The sequence below is a fragment of the Pteronotus mesoamericanus genome, unplaced genomic scaffold (genome assembly GCF_021234165.1).
Source record: "Pteronotus mesoamericanus isolate MK-2021 breed Mesoamerican mustached bat unplaced genomic scaffold, CSHL_Meso_final contig_90, whole genome shotgun sequence".
In the NCBI taxonomy this organism is placed as follows: domain Eukaryota; kingdom Metazoa; phylum Chordata; class Mammalia; order Chiroptera; family Mormoopidae; genus Pteronotus; species Pteronotus mesoamericanus.
This window is the reverse complement of record NW_026555277.1, coordinates 20,228,775-20,250,177: the sequence shown is the minus strand read 5'-3', so window position 1 is coordinate 20,250,177 and position 21,403 is coordinate 20,228,775. Positions and strand designations below refer to the sequence as shown.

The 21,403-nt window shown below is 34.9% G+C and overlaps 1 protein-coding gene across 3 annotated transcripts in view; it reads right to left on the bottom strand.

The window, feature by feature from the left end:
* RAPH1 (Ras association (RalGDS/AF-6) and pleckstrin homology domains 1) overlaps positions 1-21,403 on the bottom strand; it is an 85,832-nt gene that overhangs the window by 41,721 nt on the left and 22,708 nt on the right. For 2 of the 3 annotated variants that reach the window (XM_054585775.1, XM_054585777.1), the window contains exons 2-4: positions 18,108-18,227; positions 14,767-14,872; positions 13,492-13,997 (exon numbers count right to left, since the gene is read on the bottom strand). In XM_054585775.1, the coding sequence (XP_054441750.1) occupies positions 13,492-13,997; positions 14,767-14,872; positions 18,108-18,227 (732 nt within the window). Of the gene's footprint in view, positions 1-13,491; positions 13,998-14,766; positions 14,873-18,107; positions 18,228-18,794; positions 18,855-21,403 lie in introns of all 3 variants that reach the window. The other variant, XM_054585776.1, reaches the window with a different exon arrangement.

Genomic DNA, 21,403 nt, shown 5'->3' with positions numbered 1-21,403 from the left:
GTTGAGAATGTTGACTTTGGGGCCAGAATGCTTGGATTCAAGCCCGAGCTCAGCTATTTACTGGTAGTGTAACTCTGATATTATTATTTAATCTGTTTACTCATATGTAAAATGGGGTAATAATAGCATTTATCTCCAAAGGCTGCTAGAAATAGAATTCTATTAGAATTAGAATTTAGCCCTCATCTGAATTTTATAAGCCTCAATTCATTTAGATGAGAGCTTAGAGTTGTTAAATTTTAACTACATTCAGGAACATACTAACCACCACCACAAGATGGGGATGTTACTGCATAAATCCTTTTGCCTTTTTTCTACTGCTCATTTAAGTTCTGTCTCTAAAGCCCGGATCTGAGAGCACTGGCCACTCTAGCCTTGTCTTGATTCTCCTTCAATTCTGTGATAAAGCAGCATGGTATTGCAGTATGAGTTTTACAACCAGAATGTCTGGGTTCAAATCACTAGTAAAGTTATTTAGTCACTCCCTGCCTTAGTTCCTTCCACTGTAAAACAGAAGCAATGGTACCTATTTGACAAGGTCCCAGGCAGATTAAGTGTGTTAAAACATGTACATCACAATGCTCACTACAGAATAAGCACTCAATATAGTAGCTGCCATTGTTTCACCCTTCTCTTTATTCCTCTTTTTCTGGCCATTATATAGTCAGTGAATATTTGAATGCTTTTAAAACTATTTCTTTGATATTTTATAGTCTCGATTTTAAAAACAGATGGACATATTTCTACTCTTGTTCCAAAAAAAAAGAAAAAAAAGTCTTTACCATCCTCCACAACATATAAAACAAAAAAAGAAAAACAAAACAGACCCAGAACCAAATAAAGATGCCTTTTTAACCTCTTGAAAGAAGAAAAACTGCACAGATTTCTAAGAAGTACACACAAAAAGAATCAGGGCATTTATGACAGAGTTGACTGGGATATCAATGTGTTTGAAACATGTTTGTGAGTGAGAACTAGACATTTCCCTTGGCTTTGCCAAATCTACAGGTGTTCTTTCACTTGGTACACCTATTCCTTCCACTATTAACCTCACTAGGTGAGGCCAGCAAAATCTGGAATTAAAACACCAGGTTGGCACATGTAAATAAATTTCTGTGAGATGCAGCAACATAGCCATTAGAAATTTAAGAGAAATGTAGTTGCAACAATTGAGAAATCAATTAATAACCCCAATCTTGGAAGCCTTCTTGGTTTCTCAAAGCCAGCAGGGATAGTACAGTTTAGATATGCAGGTCTCAAAAGTTCTAGGAAAAGTCCTGTGCTTTCCTCCCACCACTTAATACTCCAGATTAAAGGGTTGTTTGCTAAGAATAATTCAATGGACTTCAATGACAGTGGGATTTCTCCTGATGCTACAAATACAATTTCTGATTTTTTTCCAATACCTCAAAACTTCTGGGCACATTAATTCTTGAAATCATTTTGAAAAGTAAAGGAAGTGAAGGGATTGCTTTGAAGCTATGACACTATGTGTTGCATATTATGAGTTATAACAGGGTATCCATGAAAAATTTCATTTAATAATAATTCCTACACATATGAAGAAAATATTAACATTCAAGTTTTAGTAGCTCAGATACTAAAAAATATTTTCCTATTATAATATATATAATAAAATCATCAAGTATTCTTAAGATTAGGCAAAAACCTTTTAAATTTTCCATAAACTACAGTGATAGTTTTTAAAATCATTTTCACTTTTAAAATACCTTTTCATGTATAAAACTCCAAATTCAGAGGAATTATTAAAGTTTAAATCCCATCAGAAAATAAATAAAGGTATATTTAAGCATTAACCTTTTATCAGTAAACACTATCTGAAACAAATTTATAACATGTAATTGCCATTTATATTTGCAAACTGCTGTCTTATTGAAATTAATTAATTAATCAATTAATGTGAAAATACCACAAAGACGACAGAAAATTATCTGCAACATTTATTTCACATTGGTTAAGATTTGAAGAGCCCTTATTAGAATTTATTTCAAGTACAATGAATTGTAATTTAAAATATTAGCAAATAAATATTACTGATGGGTTTCATAAGAACAGTGACTGAAATTACTCTATAATTCATTTTTATGTTGATCCATGGGAAATATTTTTATGCTAAAACAATCTTTAACATTCTGGAAATAATCATTTTTAACAATCAGCTTCACTTTATTTTTAAGACACTGGTAAAAATTAAAAGGCAAATGTTTAGTTCTGAAATTCAAATACAGATTTCTCAGTTATGTGACCTACTTAATCTCTTCTTTGGAATAATGCCCCTATCAAAAGGATAGTGGGAGGCTTAAATGAGATAACAGGTGAAGTGCCTGTAACCACAGTATTTCACTAGGAGTCAAGAAAGAGAAAGTCAGAGAAAAAAAAGACATACTCTTCCTGATGTGAAATTGTACTGTGACTATCCCTGCTGGCTTTGAGAGACCAAGGAGGCAGAAAGAAAAGCTACAGTATTATTTATTTTTAGATGAGCAGTTTGACTATCCATTTCTCCAATATGAGAAATAAAACCAATCTCAAATTGATTTTTCTAACTGCTTTTTGTGTCACCAAACTTCAGCTGAAAGTAACTATTCTGCCTTGCGTGTCCTTAAAACAGTTAGGTATAATTACTGCCTTTAAGGAACCCAGCTGTAAAAAACAAGTTTCACTCTTCAGAGTTTTCACATGGTACTTCACTTGTGGCACTCCATCTACCATCTTCAAAGAAAATAATTGTTGATAATTTAAGAGTGCAGACTTCTAGACAAGATGGAATGAATACATGCATATTTGTTCATTCAAATATCTGAGTGCTTCTTATGAACCACATAATGTCCTAGGTACTAAGGAATCAAAATTAAAAAAATAAAAATCCCCTCATGAACAGAATAAAAAAAGTAAAATATATAGTATGTTAAATGCTGATAAAATTAAGTATATATAAAAGAGAAAAAGTAATCATAAGGCAGAAGAAGAGTTCAATTTCAAACTAGAGTGATCAAATAAAGTGATATTTGAACAAATCCTTGAAAGGTTTATCATAGGGGAGGACGTTCAAGCAGGGGACAAGTGAAAAGGCTCTGAGGTTGTCTGAATTCTGGCAAAGAACAACTAAGAGGCAGTATGGCTGGCAGAGTAAATGAGTAGCGAGGAAAAGAAACTAGGGGTAGAAGTAAAAGGAAAGCAGATTCAGTAAGGCCCTGTAGGCCACTAGGGATTTTGGTTTTATACTGACAGATACAAAGCAAAGCCTTGGATTTGAAAAGAGGAGGAGCAAGATATGACTTAGGTTTTAATAGGACTACTCTGACTGTCTTGTGGATAATAGACTGTTGAGGGCAAGGTGAACACAGGAAGGCCAGTTGGGAGGCTTTTGCAAAACCCTGTGTCAAGATGATGCTGGTTTGACGCTGGCTGGTGTGGCTCAGTTAGCTGGGCAAAAGGTTGCCAGTTTGATTCATGGTCAGGGCACGTGGGTTACAGGTTTGGTTGCTGGACAGGGCATGTACAAAAGGCAACTGAGTGATGCTTCTCTTCCTCTCTTTCTCCCTCCCTTCTCCTCTCTAAAAATAAATAAATAAAATCTTAAAAAAACAAACAAACGATCAACTCTGGACATATTTTGAAGGTAAAGGCAACAGAATTTGCTGCTGGATTGAAAAGGGGGTAAAAAGAAAAACAGAAGTAGATAAAAATGTGAAAGATTTTGCCTGATGAACTGGGAGGATGAAATGACCATTAGCTGAGATGGAGAAGACTGTGGAAGAAGTAAGCTTGACAGAAAAGATCAGGGCATCAGTTATATGCTAGCTGAGTTTAAGCTACCCATTAGACACTCAAATAGAGATAAATATTGATATGATGTACGGGCTTGGAGTTCAGGGGACACAGTGGATAAAATCCGTATTTCACTGAATCTAAGATGATTTAATGTTGGTACTTGCTTGATCTTTATCAGAAACTGTCAACAGAAGGCTTCACACAAAGGATAACTGCCGCTTTGCTGACAGTAAGTGATAGATGCCATCTGATTTTAGAACATGGTTTCTCAGCATTGGCACGATTTTGGGTCAAATAATTCTTTGTTGTGGGAGCTCTCATGTGCATTGTAGGATTTCACCCTTGGCCTCTATGCCAGTAGCACCCTTATTATCACTGACAACGATAAATGTCTCCAGATATTGCTGTATATCCCCTGGGGGACAAAATAGCTCCCAGTTGAGAACAATTATTTTAGAGATGATAATGTAGGGGGCAAAGTGTGTCTTAAATAAAAATAGGGTATTAAGACTTGGGAATTGTCAATGCATAAGATCACAAAAGGAATGGCTATAGACAGAAAGGTAAGCTGAGAAGTGCACCTTGGCATTCCAGGTTAAGAAGCTGTAGACATGAGAAGGAAACTGTGAACGGATAAGGAGGTAGCTCCACAACCTCCCCAAATCCTACTGAAAAAGAATAAAGTTTTTTTGTTTTTTTTTTAGTGAGGTTCTTTTGCTTGTTTTTAAGACAAACTCACAAGAATACATGGCAAAATCTGGGAAGCTGGACTTCCAAAATATGGCTGAGTGGTAACCAAATCAGCAGGCCTAAGAAAAGCTGAATACTAAGCCAGCGCTGGAGAAAAGCAGAGGAGCACTCTCATTTATATTATGTAACCTCAAAAGTCTCGAGAAGCAGCAGAAGTGAAGGTGGGACTAAAAGCAGGAGGACTGTTTGAAAGCATATTTAAGATTCTCTCCTTTATTTGTCCACCAGCAGAGACTCAGGTTTAGATTTTCACTGACAAGACCAAGTAGACCACAGCCTGTTACCAGCTTCCCTTAGTTCCACATAAAGACATACACAGTACATTAGCATAAGACATGCTATCTTCAGAAGAGTATCTCTATAGCCTAACAGGGCTCTTTTGTGGACCAACCATTGTTAATAAAAAGAGATCATGTAGGATAAGTACAGAAATTGCCTGGCTTAGAAAAACCTCCTGCTCCACAGGAACCAGTAGTAATACGTTATCACAATTAATGATTATAGGTTCCAGCGCCCCTTGAGAGATGTGTTCAAGCTAATTTACAATAGAGTCACACACTGTACATGAGGAAGTCAAGGTCTGTGTCTTTTCATAGGCTTCTAAAGTTCACTCACCATCTTCCTGATCCATACACGCTCATCAATCAGGAGTTAATTTACCAAACACAATATTACCTGGAAACATTCTATATTTAACTAAGTTTCTAGTAAATAAATTACAGGGGAAAGAATATTCAAGGTCATTTCTCATGAACTAAAAGGGCTCAGACCTGCTATTAACTCTGTATTTAAAGCAGTAATTCTCAAGTGGGGGCAATTTCCCCTTACAGGGACTTGTCCTAATGTCTGCAGACATTTCCAGTTGTCACACCGGAGGGGGTGTGTGTACTACTGGTACCTAGTGGGTAGATGATAGGGATGCTGCTAAATATCCTACCATGCACAGAATAGCTACTCACAACAAAGAATTATCTCGCCCTTAATGTCAATAAACTGAGGGCTGAGAAACCCTGATCTAGAATGATTAAATGGAAGATCATATACTGAACATTGGGGATGGTCCCACATCTCAAGCCTTCTTTCCCAAATGGGCTGCTAAAGCACTGGGAGCCAGGCTTATGCCCTGCATTACAGGGGACTGGAAGAACCTGCTTTGGAAAAGCTTTCCCATCTGAGAGCGGAAAAAAAAACAACAACTCTAAGAATGATCCTAAAGACTCCAAAAGACAGAAAATAATTTTGAGATGAAATTAATAGAGATTTAATCAACTGGGGGAAAGTCTGGAGTTGAAATACTGATAAACATTTTTAAAAAAAGAATATATTTTAAAACCTAAAGAAAATTATTAATTCCAGGAAAAGCAAAACATAATTTCCCAGAAAGGAAATGTAATAAAAGTATAAGGAGTTTAGCTGTAAACTGTAAGTATACAGTCATGATAATATAAACACTGAGCAGCAGTAACCCAATCAAAATATATTGGGAGGATGAGGTAAAAAGGGGGGAGAAGTACAGAGGGTTGTCTAAAGAGCACTTGCTCCTAATCTTCCAGAGTGAAAAGTCAGTAGATAATACATGTGACTGGAAAAAAAAAATCAAGAAATAGTGATATAAGAATAGATTTAATGATATGGGGTAAGTACACTAACAATCAGCTGAAAGAGCAGAAAGTGTTTAACTGTGGGAACAGAAAATGGGGTGTGTGTGCACGTGTCTCTATAGGTATCAGCATTCTTTGTAACAAGTCTTACAGAACAATGCATCTGAATCTTTAAACTCTATGCATGCAAAACTAGTATGTTTTTAAAAATTTGCATATGAGTGTATGGAAAATTTGATATATGGGTTTGGAACCTAGTATGACTCCCTCAGTTTTCTTGATTTGAATCAGAACAAACTACATCCAGAAAAAGGTATACTGAAGCAAGTTCCAGTTAAGCTACATCTCTACTCATCTAGGCAAAGCAAAAGAACGGACTAAATAGAGAAGACCTTAACTCCTTTCCTTGATTTATTCCTGGTTTACTCACTAAACCTTATATTAAACCCTTATGTTAAACATAATACCACTGAATATTAGTATGTTGCCTCTCACAGGTTTCCTGACCCAGGATCGAACCCACAACCTAGGCATGTGCCCTGACCAGGAATCAAACCTGCAACCTTTTGGTGTATAAGACAATACTCCAACCAACTAAGCCACACTGGTCAGGGTATTTTACTTGCTCTTTTATTGTTTGAACTTTTATAACAAGAGTATGTTACAAGTGGAAACACACACACAGAGATCCTGAATGATTATTCTGTTCCCATGCATCCTGACCCTATTAAAAGAAATCCAATTAAAAAGAATACATACAAAAACAGAAAAAAAACAAGAAAGCACATCCCTAATAAAATAATGCTCACATCCCAACAGGTAAATCTAAAAGACATAAATGATGCATACTATTATTCAATAAGTAGCTGGTGCTAAATGTAATCCTCAGGTATGATAAGATAGAAATCAGTTTTTAAAGTCTCTATAGAATATATGCCACTTGTATAAATTTCATTTTAAATAAATGAAAATTTATTGTTAGATTGATATGATTTGCCTTCTCTGGAAACAATAAAATTCAAGTTTATCTCCAAACCACCATGATTCATACTTTCTTTTTACTCTACATTATCTAGAACAAAGCTAGGTAAATGGAATTTACATAGAATTACTGAGTGATGAAAAGTAATATAATAAATCAAATCAATGACAGGAAAATGAATGTCACTAGGTAGAAATTTTAAATTTCTGTGCAATTCCTTAAACAATGTTTTGTAAGATTTTACTTTTTGGTTATTCATAAATAAATTATTTTACCCTATAATAGAGGGCATTGTAAATACAATGAATTTGTATGGAAAGCTGGCTTTATTTTGTCCCCACTGATTTTCTTCTTTCTTGTTGGTACTCTCTAGCAAAACTGCCTTTTCCTTAATGAAAAAACTCAATATAGAATTCACCTTTGGAGGTGGGGAAGGATATAGAAGAGATAAATGGTGATGAAAGGAGACTTGACTTAGGGTGGCACAATAGTGTCCAGATGATGTGTTGTGGAATTGTGCACCTGAAATCTGTATAATTTTGTTAAACAGTATCGCCCCAATAAATTTTTTTTAAAAAAAGGAAAAAATAAAAAAGAATTCACTTTCATTAAAGTCAACTTTTTCTAAACTTATTTGATCACAAATCCATTCCTTACCCTCATCCCATCACATCCAGAAAAACTTCATCTATACAAATATGTTTATATATATCACTGCTGATTCTCTGACCCACTGTATGATGAAGGTAGACCATGTACTATTATTAGTTCCCTCTTATGAGAAATTGATGTTCACAAAGGCTGAATAAACTCACTTAGATCCTATGGGTAGATGAGAGGCAGAGAAAACACTTAGAATGAAATTTTCTGATTCCAAGCCCAGTGGCTCTTTCCGCTACGCCACACTGACTCTTTGATAATAAAGTAAATCCCCAAAATAAAATCTTGGAAGATTACATTGGGAATGAATCTTTTTCTTAAGTTGTTATTTTATAATAAACATACATTAAGCAATTATTATCAGCTTACTAAGCATATTATGCAAAGTGTCAAATAAACCACATTTCAAGTTTTTGATCAATGTGAAGCAACTAACATTAATTTAAAGTAGTAATAGGAAAAAAAATGAAGACACTAAATCTTTTTTTACGTTATTTTTATTGTTTTACATTATTTCAAATGTCCCCATATTCCATCCCTTTGCCCACACCCCCTTCCCTCAACTCCCCCTTCCCTCTAGCCATTACCACACTGTAGCCTGTGTCTATGAGTTATGTATACAAGGTCTGTCTGGAAAAAAGTCCAGCCTTTGTTAATTATGAGAATGGTTTGCGTGACATCAATGTAACTTTGGCAGCCAAGGAGAGTGGACTGCAATGTGAATGCATGAACAATGACGACTTCACAGTACTAAGTGCTGTGAAGTGAACAAAATGAGCGAGTAGAGCAAGAAATCTGCATCAAATTCTGTTTTAAGCTTGAACATTCCTCTGTGGAAACTCTTTGGATGATTCAGAAAGCCACAGCTATGGGCAACTTGTGACTGGCAGCTTCATCATGACAACACGCCCGCTCATGCATCCCATCCTGTGCAGAGTTTTTTTTTGGTGAAACATCAAATTACCTGGGTGACTCAGCCCCACCCCCAGCTCAGATTTGGTGCCCTCTGACTTCTGGCTTTTCCCAAAACTAAAATCACCTTTGAAAGGGAAAAGATTTCAGACCATGAATGAGATCAGAAAAATATGAAGGGGCAGCTGATGGTGACTGGGAGTACTGTGTGAGGTCCCAAGGTGCATAATTTGAAGGGGATTGAGATGTCACTGTCTTACGCATGTTGTTTCTTGTATTTTCTTCAATAAGTGCCTCTATTTTTCATGTTATATGGCTGGATACCGTCTGGACAGACCTTGTATATGTCCTTTGGCTAATCCCCTCACCTCCTTTCATCCATTCCCTTTCTAACCCCTCCCCTCTGACAGCTTTGTCTGTTCCATGTATCCATGCCTCTGTTTCTATTTTGTTCATCATTTTGTTTTGTTCATTAGATTCCACATACAAATGAGATTATATGGTATTTGTCTTTCACCAACTGGCTCATTTCACTTAGCACAATAATCTCTAGGTCCATCCATGCCATTGTAAAAGGTAGACTTCCTTATTTTTTACAGCCACGTAGTGTTCCATTCCGTAAATGTACCGCAGGTTTTAACCCACTCATCTATTGATGGACACAGGCTGCTTCTGTATCTTGGCAACTGTAAATAATGCTGCAATGAACATAGGGGTGCTTATGTTCTCTCGAATTAGAGTTTTGGGTTTCTTTGGATAAACTCTCAGAAGTGGGACTGCTGGGTCAAAAGGCAAATCCATTTTTATTTTTTAGTTTTTTGAGGTTATCTCCATACTGCATTCTACAGTGGTTGTACCAATCTACATTCCCACAACAGTGCAAAAGTGTTCCCCTTTCTCCACATCCTCACCAGCACTTGTTGTTTGTTGATGACAGTCATTCTGACAGGTATGAGGTGATAATCTCATTGTGGTTTTCATTTGCATTTCTCTGATGATTAGGGATGCTGAGCATCTTTCCATACATTTATTGGCCATATATATCTTCTTTGAAAAAGTATCTATTCCAGCCCTTTGCCCATTTTATAATTGTATTGTCTAATTGGTGTTGAGTTGTGTAAGTTCTTTATACATTTTGAGAATTAACCCCTTATCAGATGTATAATTGGCAAATATGTTCTCCCATTCAATAGGTTCCCTTTTCATTTTGCTGTACAGAAACTTTTTATTTTGATGTAGCCCCATTTGTTTAATTTTTTCCTTTGTTTCCTTTGCCCTAGTAGATATATTGGCAAAAATATTGCTACAAAAGATGTCTGAGATTTTACTGCTTACTTTTCCTTCTAGGATTTTTCTTGTTTTATGACATACATTTAGTCCTTTATCCATTTTGAGTTTATTCTTGTGAATGATGTAAGTAGGCGGTCTAGTTTCATTTTTTTCGCATTCATCTTCCAATTTTCCTAACATCATTTATTGAAGAGACTGTCTTTATTCCATTGTATGTTCTTGCCTACTTTGTCAAATATTAATTGACCATTAAAGGCATGGGTTTATCTGTGTTTTCTGTTCTACATGCCTATTCTTATGCCAGTACCAGGCTGTTTTGATTATAATGGTCTTGTAGTAAAGTTTGATATCAGATATTGTGAGACCTCCAGCTGTGTCTGTCCTTCTTTCTCAAGACTGCCAAGACTATTCAGACTCTTTTTCCTGTTCCATATAAAATTTCAGAATATTTGTTCTAGATCTATGAAATACGATGCTGGTATTTTAATAGGCATTGCTTTGGGTAGTATGGACATTTTGATGATGTGGATTCTTCCCATCCATGAACACAATATATGCTTCCACTTATTTGTAGCTTCTCCAATTTCCTTCTTCAATGTCCTTTAGTTTTCTGGGTACAAGTCTTTCACATTCTTGATTAAATTTATTCCTAGGTACCTTTTTTTGTTGTTGCAGTAGTAAGTGAAATTGTTTTCTTAGTTTCTCTAATTGTTAATTATTGGTATATAAAAATGTTATCAATTCCTGGGTATTAACTTGTATCCTACTACTTTGCTGAATTGATTTATTAAATATAACAGTTTTTGGTGGAGTCTTTATGGTTTTCTATGTACAATATCATGTCATCTGCAAATAATGACAGTTTTACTTCCTCCATTCCAATTTGGATGCCTTTTATTTCTTCCTCTTGTCTGACTGCTGTGGCTAGGACTTCCAGTACTGTGTTGCATAAGAGTGGTGAAAGCAGACATCCCTGTCTTGTTCCTGATCTCAAGGGAAATGCTTTTAAGGTTTTGCCCAGTGAGTATGATTGCTGGCTGTAGGTTTTCCATATATGGCTTTTATTATGTTGAGGTATGATATCTGTATTCCTACTTTGTCTGGTTTTTATCATAAGTAGGTGCTATATTTTATTAAATGCTTTTCCTGCATCTATTGATATGAACATGTGATTTTTATCTTTCATTTTGTTTATGTGATGTATCACATTTACTCATTTGCAAATATTGTACCAATCTTGCATCCCTGGGATAAATCCTACTTGATCATGGTGTATGATCTTTCTGATACAATGATGGATCTGCTTTGTTAATATTCTGTTGAAGATTTTAGCACCTATGTTCATCAGGGATATTGCCCTATAACTATCTTCTTTGTAGTGTCTTTATCTGGTTTTGGAATTAGGATAATGTTGGCCTTTTAAAAGAGATTGAAAGTCTTCTCTCTTGTATTTTCTGGAATAACTTGAGGAGGATAGGTGTAGTTCTTATGTGAATGTTTGGTAAAATTCTCCTGTGAAGCCATCTGGTCTAGGACTTTTGCTTGCTGAAAGCTTTTTGATTACTGCTTCAATTTCATTAGTTGTAATTAGTCTATTCAAGTTTGATTCTTCCTGATGCACTTTTGGAAGACTGTATGCTTTTAGGAATTTATCCATTTCACCCCAGTTGCCCAATTTGTTGGCATATTGTTGTTTATAGTATTTTCTTACAATCTTTTGCTTTGTATTTCTGTGATTTCAGTTGTTACTACTCCTCTTTCATTTCTTTTATTTATTTGGTTTCTTTCTCTTTTTTACTTGATGAGTATGGTTAAAGGGTCATCAATCTTGTTTATCTTTTCAAAGAACCAGTTCTTTGTTTCATTGATTTTTTTAGTACTGTTTTTAGTCTCTGTCATTTACTTCCACAATGATCTTTATTATTTCCTTATTTATTATTACCTACTCTGGGCTTTATTTGTTGTTCTTTTTCTAGTTCTCTTGGTGTAGGCTTAGACTGTTTACTTGATACTTTTCTTGCTTCTTGAGGTACACCTGTGTGTTCATTTTCATTTCTTTCCAGATAATTTTTCATCTCTTCCTTGATCTCACTGATAACCCATTATTGTTTAATCACATGCTATTTGGCTTTTATATGTTTGTTTTTGAGTTTTTTTATTGTTGATTTTTAGTTTCATGCCATCGTGATCCGAGAAGATGCCTATGATTTTAATCTTCTTGAATTTGTTAAGACTTATTGTGTGTCCTTACCATGTGGTCTATCTTTGAGAATGTTCCATGTGCACTTGAGAAGAATGTATATTCTGCTGCTTTGAGATGAAATGTTCTATAAATATTAATTAAATCCATCTGATCTAGCCCTGGCTGGTGTGGTTTATTTGGTTGGAGCATCATCCTGTTTACCAAGAGGTTGGTGTTTGATTCCCATTCAAGGCACATGCCTAGGCTGTGGGTTCGATTCCCAGGTGAAGTATGTATGGGAGGTGGCTGACCGATGTCTCTCTCTCTCTTTCCTTTCTTATTCCTATATAAATCAATAAATATTTTTTATAAAATCCATCTGATCTAGTGTATTGTTTATGCTCACTGTGTCTTTGTTGATTTTTTTTGTCTGGAACGTCTATCCATTGATGATAGTGGGCTTGTAGGTCCCCTACCTTGGGATCAAGTAGTCAGGCCACTCAATTAGGGGAAAGTAACCTGCTTCAAAGCCAAACCCCTCAGTCTCTGCCAGATTCTTCAACTCCAGTTCCCCGTAGCGGGATTGCTGCAGATTCAGGACAGGTGTAGCCAGCTGTCCCCTATGCAAGAGCAAGCTCAGCTACCTTAGGCTCAGGGGGATAGATCAAAAGAATCTCCTACTGGGGACGATGCCAACCCAACCCAAAGGAGGATGCTAAGCACTTCATACCAGTCCCAAACAATAGCCTCTGAGAGTCTCACACTTTGAATGTCCCTGCTCTGATCCACTCTCCCTTCTCATGAAACGGTGCCTAGCAAGGGTATATCGGACTTGGTAAGGCTGATCCAAACAATCTTCCATTGGGGGTGGGGCCCATAAGTCTACAGGAGGGGGCGGGCACTTCTTTTCCTTCTCAAGGTAGTGCAGATTGAACTTGCAGGGGAGTTGGATCTGCATCCCCACAATGTAGCCACATAGCACAGCACTTGCCCATCTGGCTCCCATACAGAAGCCTCCCTGGAGACACAGTCCAAAAATCCTAGCTCTGTGCAGGTGGTCTCAGCAGGACAGGCTGAAAGTCCCAGCCCTGCACAGCTCTTCTGCACCATTGGGGCAGCCTAAGTCTTTTCCTATTCATCTTTGTGACACTGCATTGGGGTCTATATTACATTTTTGGTGATTTTAAAACTTTGCTCAGGGGTATCCTTGATAAATTTTAAATGCAGGAAAAAATAAAGTTATTTAAAACTACATTTAAAAAATAGCATTTCCTATTTTAATACTAAAATACCAGGGGAAAAAAAATCAATCTACTTACCTCAGTAATTGGCTGCCCCTGATGTGTCAAATCCAGTTCTTGAGGACGTGTTACTTTATCAATATCCAAAGAGTCCATGCTGGAAGCTGCAGAAGTGACACTGGAGCGAGAGGAGTTACTAATAGAATGAACTTCAGCATCACTCACTGTACCTGCTGATGCCGTTCTTCTGTGCTGATTAGTTATTGAGGGCTTAGTATCTTCTAGTACAGATTGCTGAGCAGCTTCATCCATGCTCAAGGAGGCCTGTTCTAACTGTGCAGTAATGTCATCCAGGGAGTAGTTGGCATGTGATGGTTTTGTTATCCTATTAGATGATGAAGACAATCCTTTCAAGGTGCCATGTTTTGATACATGTCGGCTAGGAGGTACTTTCTGAGTGGCTTTTGTTTCTGTGATTTGACGCTTACTATTTCCTGCACCGATACTGCTGAGCTCCTGCTCTATAGAGCAAAGATCGGCCATTAGGGCATCCAGATCCACAGTTTCTCCCTGATTCAGAGCTTCTGCAATGAACAACACACATGATGTTTCCACAACAACTGAATTGGAATGTGCACAGTCTATTATAAATCAGTTAATGAATTTGGAGGAAGAAGCAAAACATGTCATCCTACTGGGCCTAAAGCCTCTCGGGTATAATATTTCTAAATTTTTGTTTGTTTTATATTCCAAGAGAAATTCTTAGAAGCAAACAAATCATCTTTTAAGATTTATAGCAATCAGAGGAGAACAGATTATAGGAAAAGGTAAAAATAATACAAAAATTATACACTACCCCTAGTTTTAACCACATCCCCAGGGCAGTTTTTTACCAGAAGCTCTAAGTTAATATGATCAGTGCCCTAGTTGAGATGTCGCCTAAAGTGTTTAAGGCATAAAGAGAAATGTAAAGCCTAAAAAAATTATAGATTGGAATATAAACTTCAAGTACTATGAAGTTGAGTAGGTAGAAGACATTAATAAAGGCCAGAGGGGCTGATTACAAAATTACTAACAAGTATCTTTACTGGACTTTATTAATTTTTGTGGGGTTCCACCTGAGTATGTACTTTGTCAATTATTAGTAACTCAACTAGAATGTTATTTTAGTTATGTTCCAATTTCTTTTTTTCTGTGATAATTATTAGTACTAAAATACATAAATAAATATAAGAACTCATTCAAGTTATACATATCATTTTTATATCAAGCTATTTGGAATTGTAGCTGTATTGATTCTACATTATATAACTTAGTATACAATTTTACATTTTATATCCAATTACATCTTACCATTCAAGTTGTATATGGAGAAGCGATAAGAAAAATTGGCCATGTTTGTTTCCTGGCGAAGAGGAGATCTTTTCACTGGTTCCATGGGCTTGTCAGAATCTAAACTCTTTAAAAAAGAAAGTTTTATAAGTCATTATATTCATGCTTCAATTATATAAAAAGATAAAGTTGTTTTATGTTTAAGTAAATTATTACAGAATAGCCAATAAAATCTTAGTTTTTCTAGGTAATAGCCTTAAGTATATATTGGTTTTCATATTATTTTGGTTACAGTTTTTTTTTATTTTTTAGATAATTATCTTACTTAAGGCACTTGAGACTGTCATAGTTCAGGGTAAATATCTTTCCAAATACATCAAATACAACTACAGTTCATTTTACATCAGTTCACTATAAAATAAACTAGGCATATAAACATAGGCATGGTAAGATACATAGGAAAAAGTGATGCAGATAATTCTGTTATCTCTTTCCTCAGAACAGTTTGTTTTTGGTCTAGCACAGCATCATTCTTGGTATGAAGTACCCTGAAATAAGGTACAATTCTGGACTCAAAATTAGTAAGACTGAAGACCTTAACAGACTGGCTACAACTTTAAACAATAATGGAACATCACTGTTCTTTTCAGGTACTATGAGGGCACACTGTAACTCAGCTATACTGTTTGTGTTAAGTCTAGAATTATTCTGCACTTCAGGGTAGGATATCTGGTAAGTTATCTCACCGCATTTTAAAATGACACTTTTTCTAACCTTTCTACAATAAGGAAAGTTAGATGTTTACAACAGAGAAATTCAGGGTAAGGGTCAGTAGTTATTTAGCTTTTATTTAAATAATTTTCAAATGTTGAGATTAGTCTTTCAAAACTTTAATTTCTATCTGTAATTATCAAATAGATTTCAAATAAAAAAGAATGCTGGATAGTAGAATCATGGAATTAGATTAGACTATCATCTTCATTTATCTCAAGAGAAAGTGAATCCATTCGACAAGTGTCCATCCAGTTTTTATTACTTATTTAATTTTTAAAAAAGACTTTATTTACTTATTTCGAGAGAGGGGAATAGAGGGAGAAAGAAGAGATACATTTACATGTGGTTGCTTTGCGCATGCCCCCCGCCCCCCATCCCACCCGGAACCCAGGCATGTGCCCTAACTGGGAATCAAACCAGTGACCCTTTGGTTCATAGGCTGGCACTCAATCCACACCATCCAGGGCATCCATCCAGTTTTCAGAACTATCATATGAAGGAGGTTTATGATCATTCAGTGCCTTAGTTCAAAATTTCACAAAACAGCCGGGAAATATTTCTTTAACCTCAAATCTAAGTTCTTTTGTTGCAATTTAAGCCCTAAACCTCCTTATGTCAGTGGAAATGAAGATGAATAGGTAGGTAATGTTTTTGGTAAAGTAACTTTACAAAATGTAAAATATAACAGGGCATATTAAAAGTCAATTTACTTACCAGTTTAAATAAACAGATAATTATCTTCTGTGTCTATGGAGCTGGGGCAACAAGGGAAAGACCAAGAAATACTCGATACCAAAAAATTGATTATCTAGTAGGGTAGTTTTTAATCTAGGGCTTCACTGAGAATTTGAAAAAAACCTATGAATCTCCCAGAAAAAATGTAAATACACCCGCAATTTTACACATAATTTCAGAAGATTCACCAACTACTTAAAACTTAAACCTGATTTAATATAAAAGTGAAAATCCCATTAACACTGTATGTGTGATATAGGTGCATAGATGATATTTTTTAGTGAACTAAAATAATAAACAAAAATAATCTTGGATTTTTAGCCACTAACTTAGTAAAATCTTTGAAAATTTCTAAAGTGTTAAAAAGGACCTTAGCAGTGAGCCGCATTACACAGTTTTTAAAATGTCTTTCTCTCTAAAGACAGATTTGTATAATAAAAAGAACAGTCATAGCATTAGTTAAGGAGCCGACTTTTTTGGTGAGTGGGTCTCCACATTTAGATGTCAGGGGATTTAAAATATGAAGAAGAATTAAAGGTACTGAGCCAGTAGAAATACCATCTGCAGTGGAGTAGCATGGAGTACCACTCCATCTAGGAGGGCTGAAGTGATACCTATTTGTCTTTTCTCTTTATGGTCCCCTTCCCGTGTATGAACATTTAAACCATACAGCCAAGGAAACCCCACACACATGCCAGCTGAACTTCACATACATTTATTCCTTCATACATTATTTTCTGTTTCCTCCATTTTACTTCCTCTTTCCTTTTTCTCCTCAGCATAGAATTGCATAGCCTAGCCATCATCTCTATGCCAAAATCACCTTTTGTAAAAAATTAAGAATTAAACTGATATGGTTTCATAACTACAGATAGATATAAGACCTTTCTCTCAACAAATAATGTTATTTCTTCTGACTAGAGATGAAGAGAATGATTCTTATGAGATCCTAGTGGAATTGAAAGCATTCTCAAAATTCAGCAATAACAAATTCTGGTTAGAAACATGTCTGCTTTTCAAAATGGTCTAAGAATTATGTGAAGAGAGTATCAGTTAATTACAGACTGTAATAGAAAGAAACAAACCAGCACTTTTAAGTTTTCACCTTAGCATCTTTTCTACTAATTAAGGAATCACATACTTAAGCAATTTTACACAAAAGTTCTTCCCAGAGATATTAACAGATGAATGAAAATAATTTTTGTTCTACTTTTCTCATTGCCATAAAGGTAAAGTTGTTTTAATACATATAACCATTTTCATGTATTAAATATAATGTATTAACTGAGGTAGTAACAGTATACTCTTTATTCAAAGTGATCGTGTTTAGAGATAAGGTTGTTCTGTAAAAACAAACAAAAAAGCCTCAAGATACAATAAAACCAAAATGGAAAAAGCTTTGCACTGTTTTAAAATGCAACTGGGAATGGAATTTTGTCAGTATTCCGGAACGATGTAATTGAAAATATTTGCATGTGAAGATATTTATGTTGTAAAATGTATTCAAATTAACTAAGTTATGAAATAGGAGTTACTAAAATTTAGACTTTAAAATTTTATGCTTTAAAATATTTTAACCAGCAATTTCAATTTATGAAACAGATTTTAATTAATCCCTACAGATGAACAGAATCTCTGTCACAAGTATTTTTTAAAACTTTCAAATACTCAGAGAAGGTAATATCTTGTCCTATAGTATTATTCATTTACTTGTTAATGCTTTGGACATTTTCCTTTTACAGAAGTATTTAAAAATATAACCTACATCCATGTCCTTATGAACATACCATAAGCTTTTAGCACACGGTGATGACTTAAAACCCTTAACCAGTTTTTCAAGCACTATTTCTAACCTGAGTGAGTTTGTCTAGCTCTCCCAGCCAGGCTCCAAACATTTTGTCCAGGTCTTGATCTTCTTTGTCACTGTCTTCTTCAGCACCATGGTCGATTTCTTCATCTGATAGCTGCTCCATCTGAAACACATTTACACAGAGTAGATAGTTACAGGTTAATCTTGAAAAGGTATCTCAGTGGAAATGGAAATATTAAAAGCTCAGAGACCTCTTCAGTAAAGCTTATGCAGTGAGTGTTCTGATATATATTGCAACTCTCTGGGAGTCAAACCTTCAAAACTATAAAGATTATATTATAAAAGGAAATTAGAAGTGATTCTGGAGTCAGGGTTGGCAAGTGAGTAGAAATGAGCAATTAAGTTTCAAATTTTTAGAAAACTATGAAGGAGTGAACTGTATCCTACTATGACCAGAATCACAAGTATAAATAATGTAAAAATTGAATATCACTCCCATTATTAGAGGATATGACAGAACAGTTCTCTCTACTAATAGATTAAAAAATGCCCCAAATGCCACAAAATTCCAGAAGACTGTAATGCAACAAGTTATTTATTTTGTAAAAATTTGTTTAGATACAAATAAGTATGTATCTTGCAAAAGCTTAGTCCAAGAAGCATTTCAGAGAAAAGAAAAAACAAAAATTTTAATAGTTTGTTGAATCAGTTCCTCCTATCCTTGTCTCACCTTGTACCCCCATCTGTCTATTCCCTCACTTGCCCATTTGTTCCTGCAAAATCCAAGGAACTAGAATTGAAACAGAAAACCAGAATTAAATTAGTATACAAAATTTCCCTGTGTGGTGACTTTTTAAGTATAGTCCCTTGAACAAAAAGGTATTTTCCTTCTTCCCATTAATAAAACAATGTGATAGTCCTGGATGGTGTGGCTCCGTAGGTTTAGTACCAGCCTGGGAACCTAAAGGTTGCCAGTTCATTTCCCAGTCAGGGCTTGGGTTATGGGGCCAGGTTCCCTGGTTGGAGGTGGAGAACTGATCAATGTTTCTCTCACACATCAGTGTTTCTCTCCTTTTCTTTCCCCATCCCTCCCTTCTCTCTAAAAAAATAAATACAATCTTTAAAAAATAAAATGTCATATCTGACATGGAACTTGCATATTACTTTGTGAAAGGAGGGAAAGTTTACACAAAACAAAATAAGATCAATGACTGACCAGAAACTTAAAGTCCTTTAAGTAAAATTAATCTAATTAAAACAATTTCAATATTAAAAGCTCAGAGACCTCTTCAGTAAAGCTTAGTTTTGTTTAAAACAACATATTCTATAGTTTCAAAATTTATCTGACTACAAATCTTTTTCCTTCAACTTGGAGTAATACCTATTAACTTTCCTAGGGACACAATTAGTATCATAATTGTATATTCTATATTCTTGACTCATATTTCTGAAACACATATTTTGTTCTACTGGATCTTGGAAATATCTGGGATACAACCTGCCAGATGGTTTAAAAAATTCTTCAGAAATTAAAGATATCCTTAATCTCAAATAAGAATTTGTACTATCTTACACCTCCAAAGAAGCAATCAACAAAATTACCTCTGTGATCCTTAAATGTGGTTATGAATAGGTAAAGTGCTAATTAGCTGATGAGATATCATTAAGTTAAAATTTAAACCTTATTTTACTATATAAAAATTTGCAGAAAGGGTCAAATAATGTTGACAAAATCAAACTGAAATTAGCTCTAACAAGGTTAAAATTCAGACCATATCTCATTTTAATCACTGAAGGGAAATAATTTTCTTAAGCTTAATTAACTACAAAGGATAACAGCTTATCAATATCTCTAATAGAAACTGTTCTAATTTCTTAATTTCACTACTCTAAGCATGTATAAATCATGGAATTCTATCTTGACAAATGAAAATGAATCCACTAATCTTCCAATTCATAAATGTGGCTCTTGAAGAGATTTGGTTCTTAAACTCACTTGTGTTAATACTATTTCTAAGATTTTTATTCATTGCTCAACTATCCACAGATCAATCTCAATTGTTATCATCCTTCATTAAATTATCTACCCATGAACAATATAAAATGTTACTGCAAAGAAAAACCTCATGTGATCAGGTGACTTATTATATAACAACACAGCTAGTTTGAGAACATCCAGTAGTGGTAATACCTGGTCTTCATAATGGGAGTGAACAAGCAACAGAACTGGGAAGGATAATGGTCAGCTTTCTCTTCCTCCCTAATTTTCAAAACTAAACACATTAGAGTAACCTAGAAGCAAAAATATTAGGAGGAATTCTGCTTTTGGATGATACTGATGTCTGCACTTTCCTTCTGAGCACATACTGTAATTGCCCATAAAGAAGATGCTACAATGAAAAAAAGAAAAAGAAAAAGGAAACAGAATTTTACAGGGCAAACACAGCACCATTCAAAATGAATTTTAGTATTTTAAATTACCACAGAACCATACAGAACAGCAGACTCCACATCAAAGTCTGGTTTTGTGAGTTTCTTATCATATTTAAATCCAATAATTATTTGCATTTAAAAAACCTCTTTAAATATTTTCACTAATAGTTTTGTTTATCTAGAGTACTACAGACTCAAGTAGAATAATGGAACAGGGAAATTTTGAAGCATCTATTCAACTTTTACCATTAATATAACTTGTCGATTTTAGTATTTCTTGAATTCCTATTACCATCTGGGTTATTTTTATAAAAATTAACTTTAGGCACTTATTCAGAGACTTTTCCAATAAAAGTTTAGGTTCTGCAACATTTAAGGATCTACACTCTAAAATAGCACTCTCTGTTCTCTTGACACTGATGTTGATCTTCAGTCTCTTTCCTCCACTATGGCATCATTTCTGTTTATTATGCACAGCAAATAAGCAGCCCCCAGCATGTTTTTTTTTTAGTCCCTGCACTGTCTAAAGTAAGCAAATCTAGTACGCAAATTCATTTTTTGTTATATATCAAGGTCTGTCTCCAATTAAATCACAACTCTAAACCTGAATTTTCCCAACATAATGCCCTTACTCATAATGATGGCAGCATAAAATGCAAATAAAATAATACAATAGTCAGTCAACTGTTGCTCCAAACAAAGGAAAGAATAAGTAAAAGAAAATAGAGCTTATAAATTTTGCTTTTAAAATCATTTGGATTTAAATGAATACTTTCTAATATGATGCTTTTCCTTAATGATGTACAAATAGGTCTGAGGAAACTATAATTATACTAGAACAAATACTATTATTCTGTGATTATTAGATTAGGTACTTTGGGGGAATATATTAAAGTTTTACTTAAA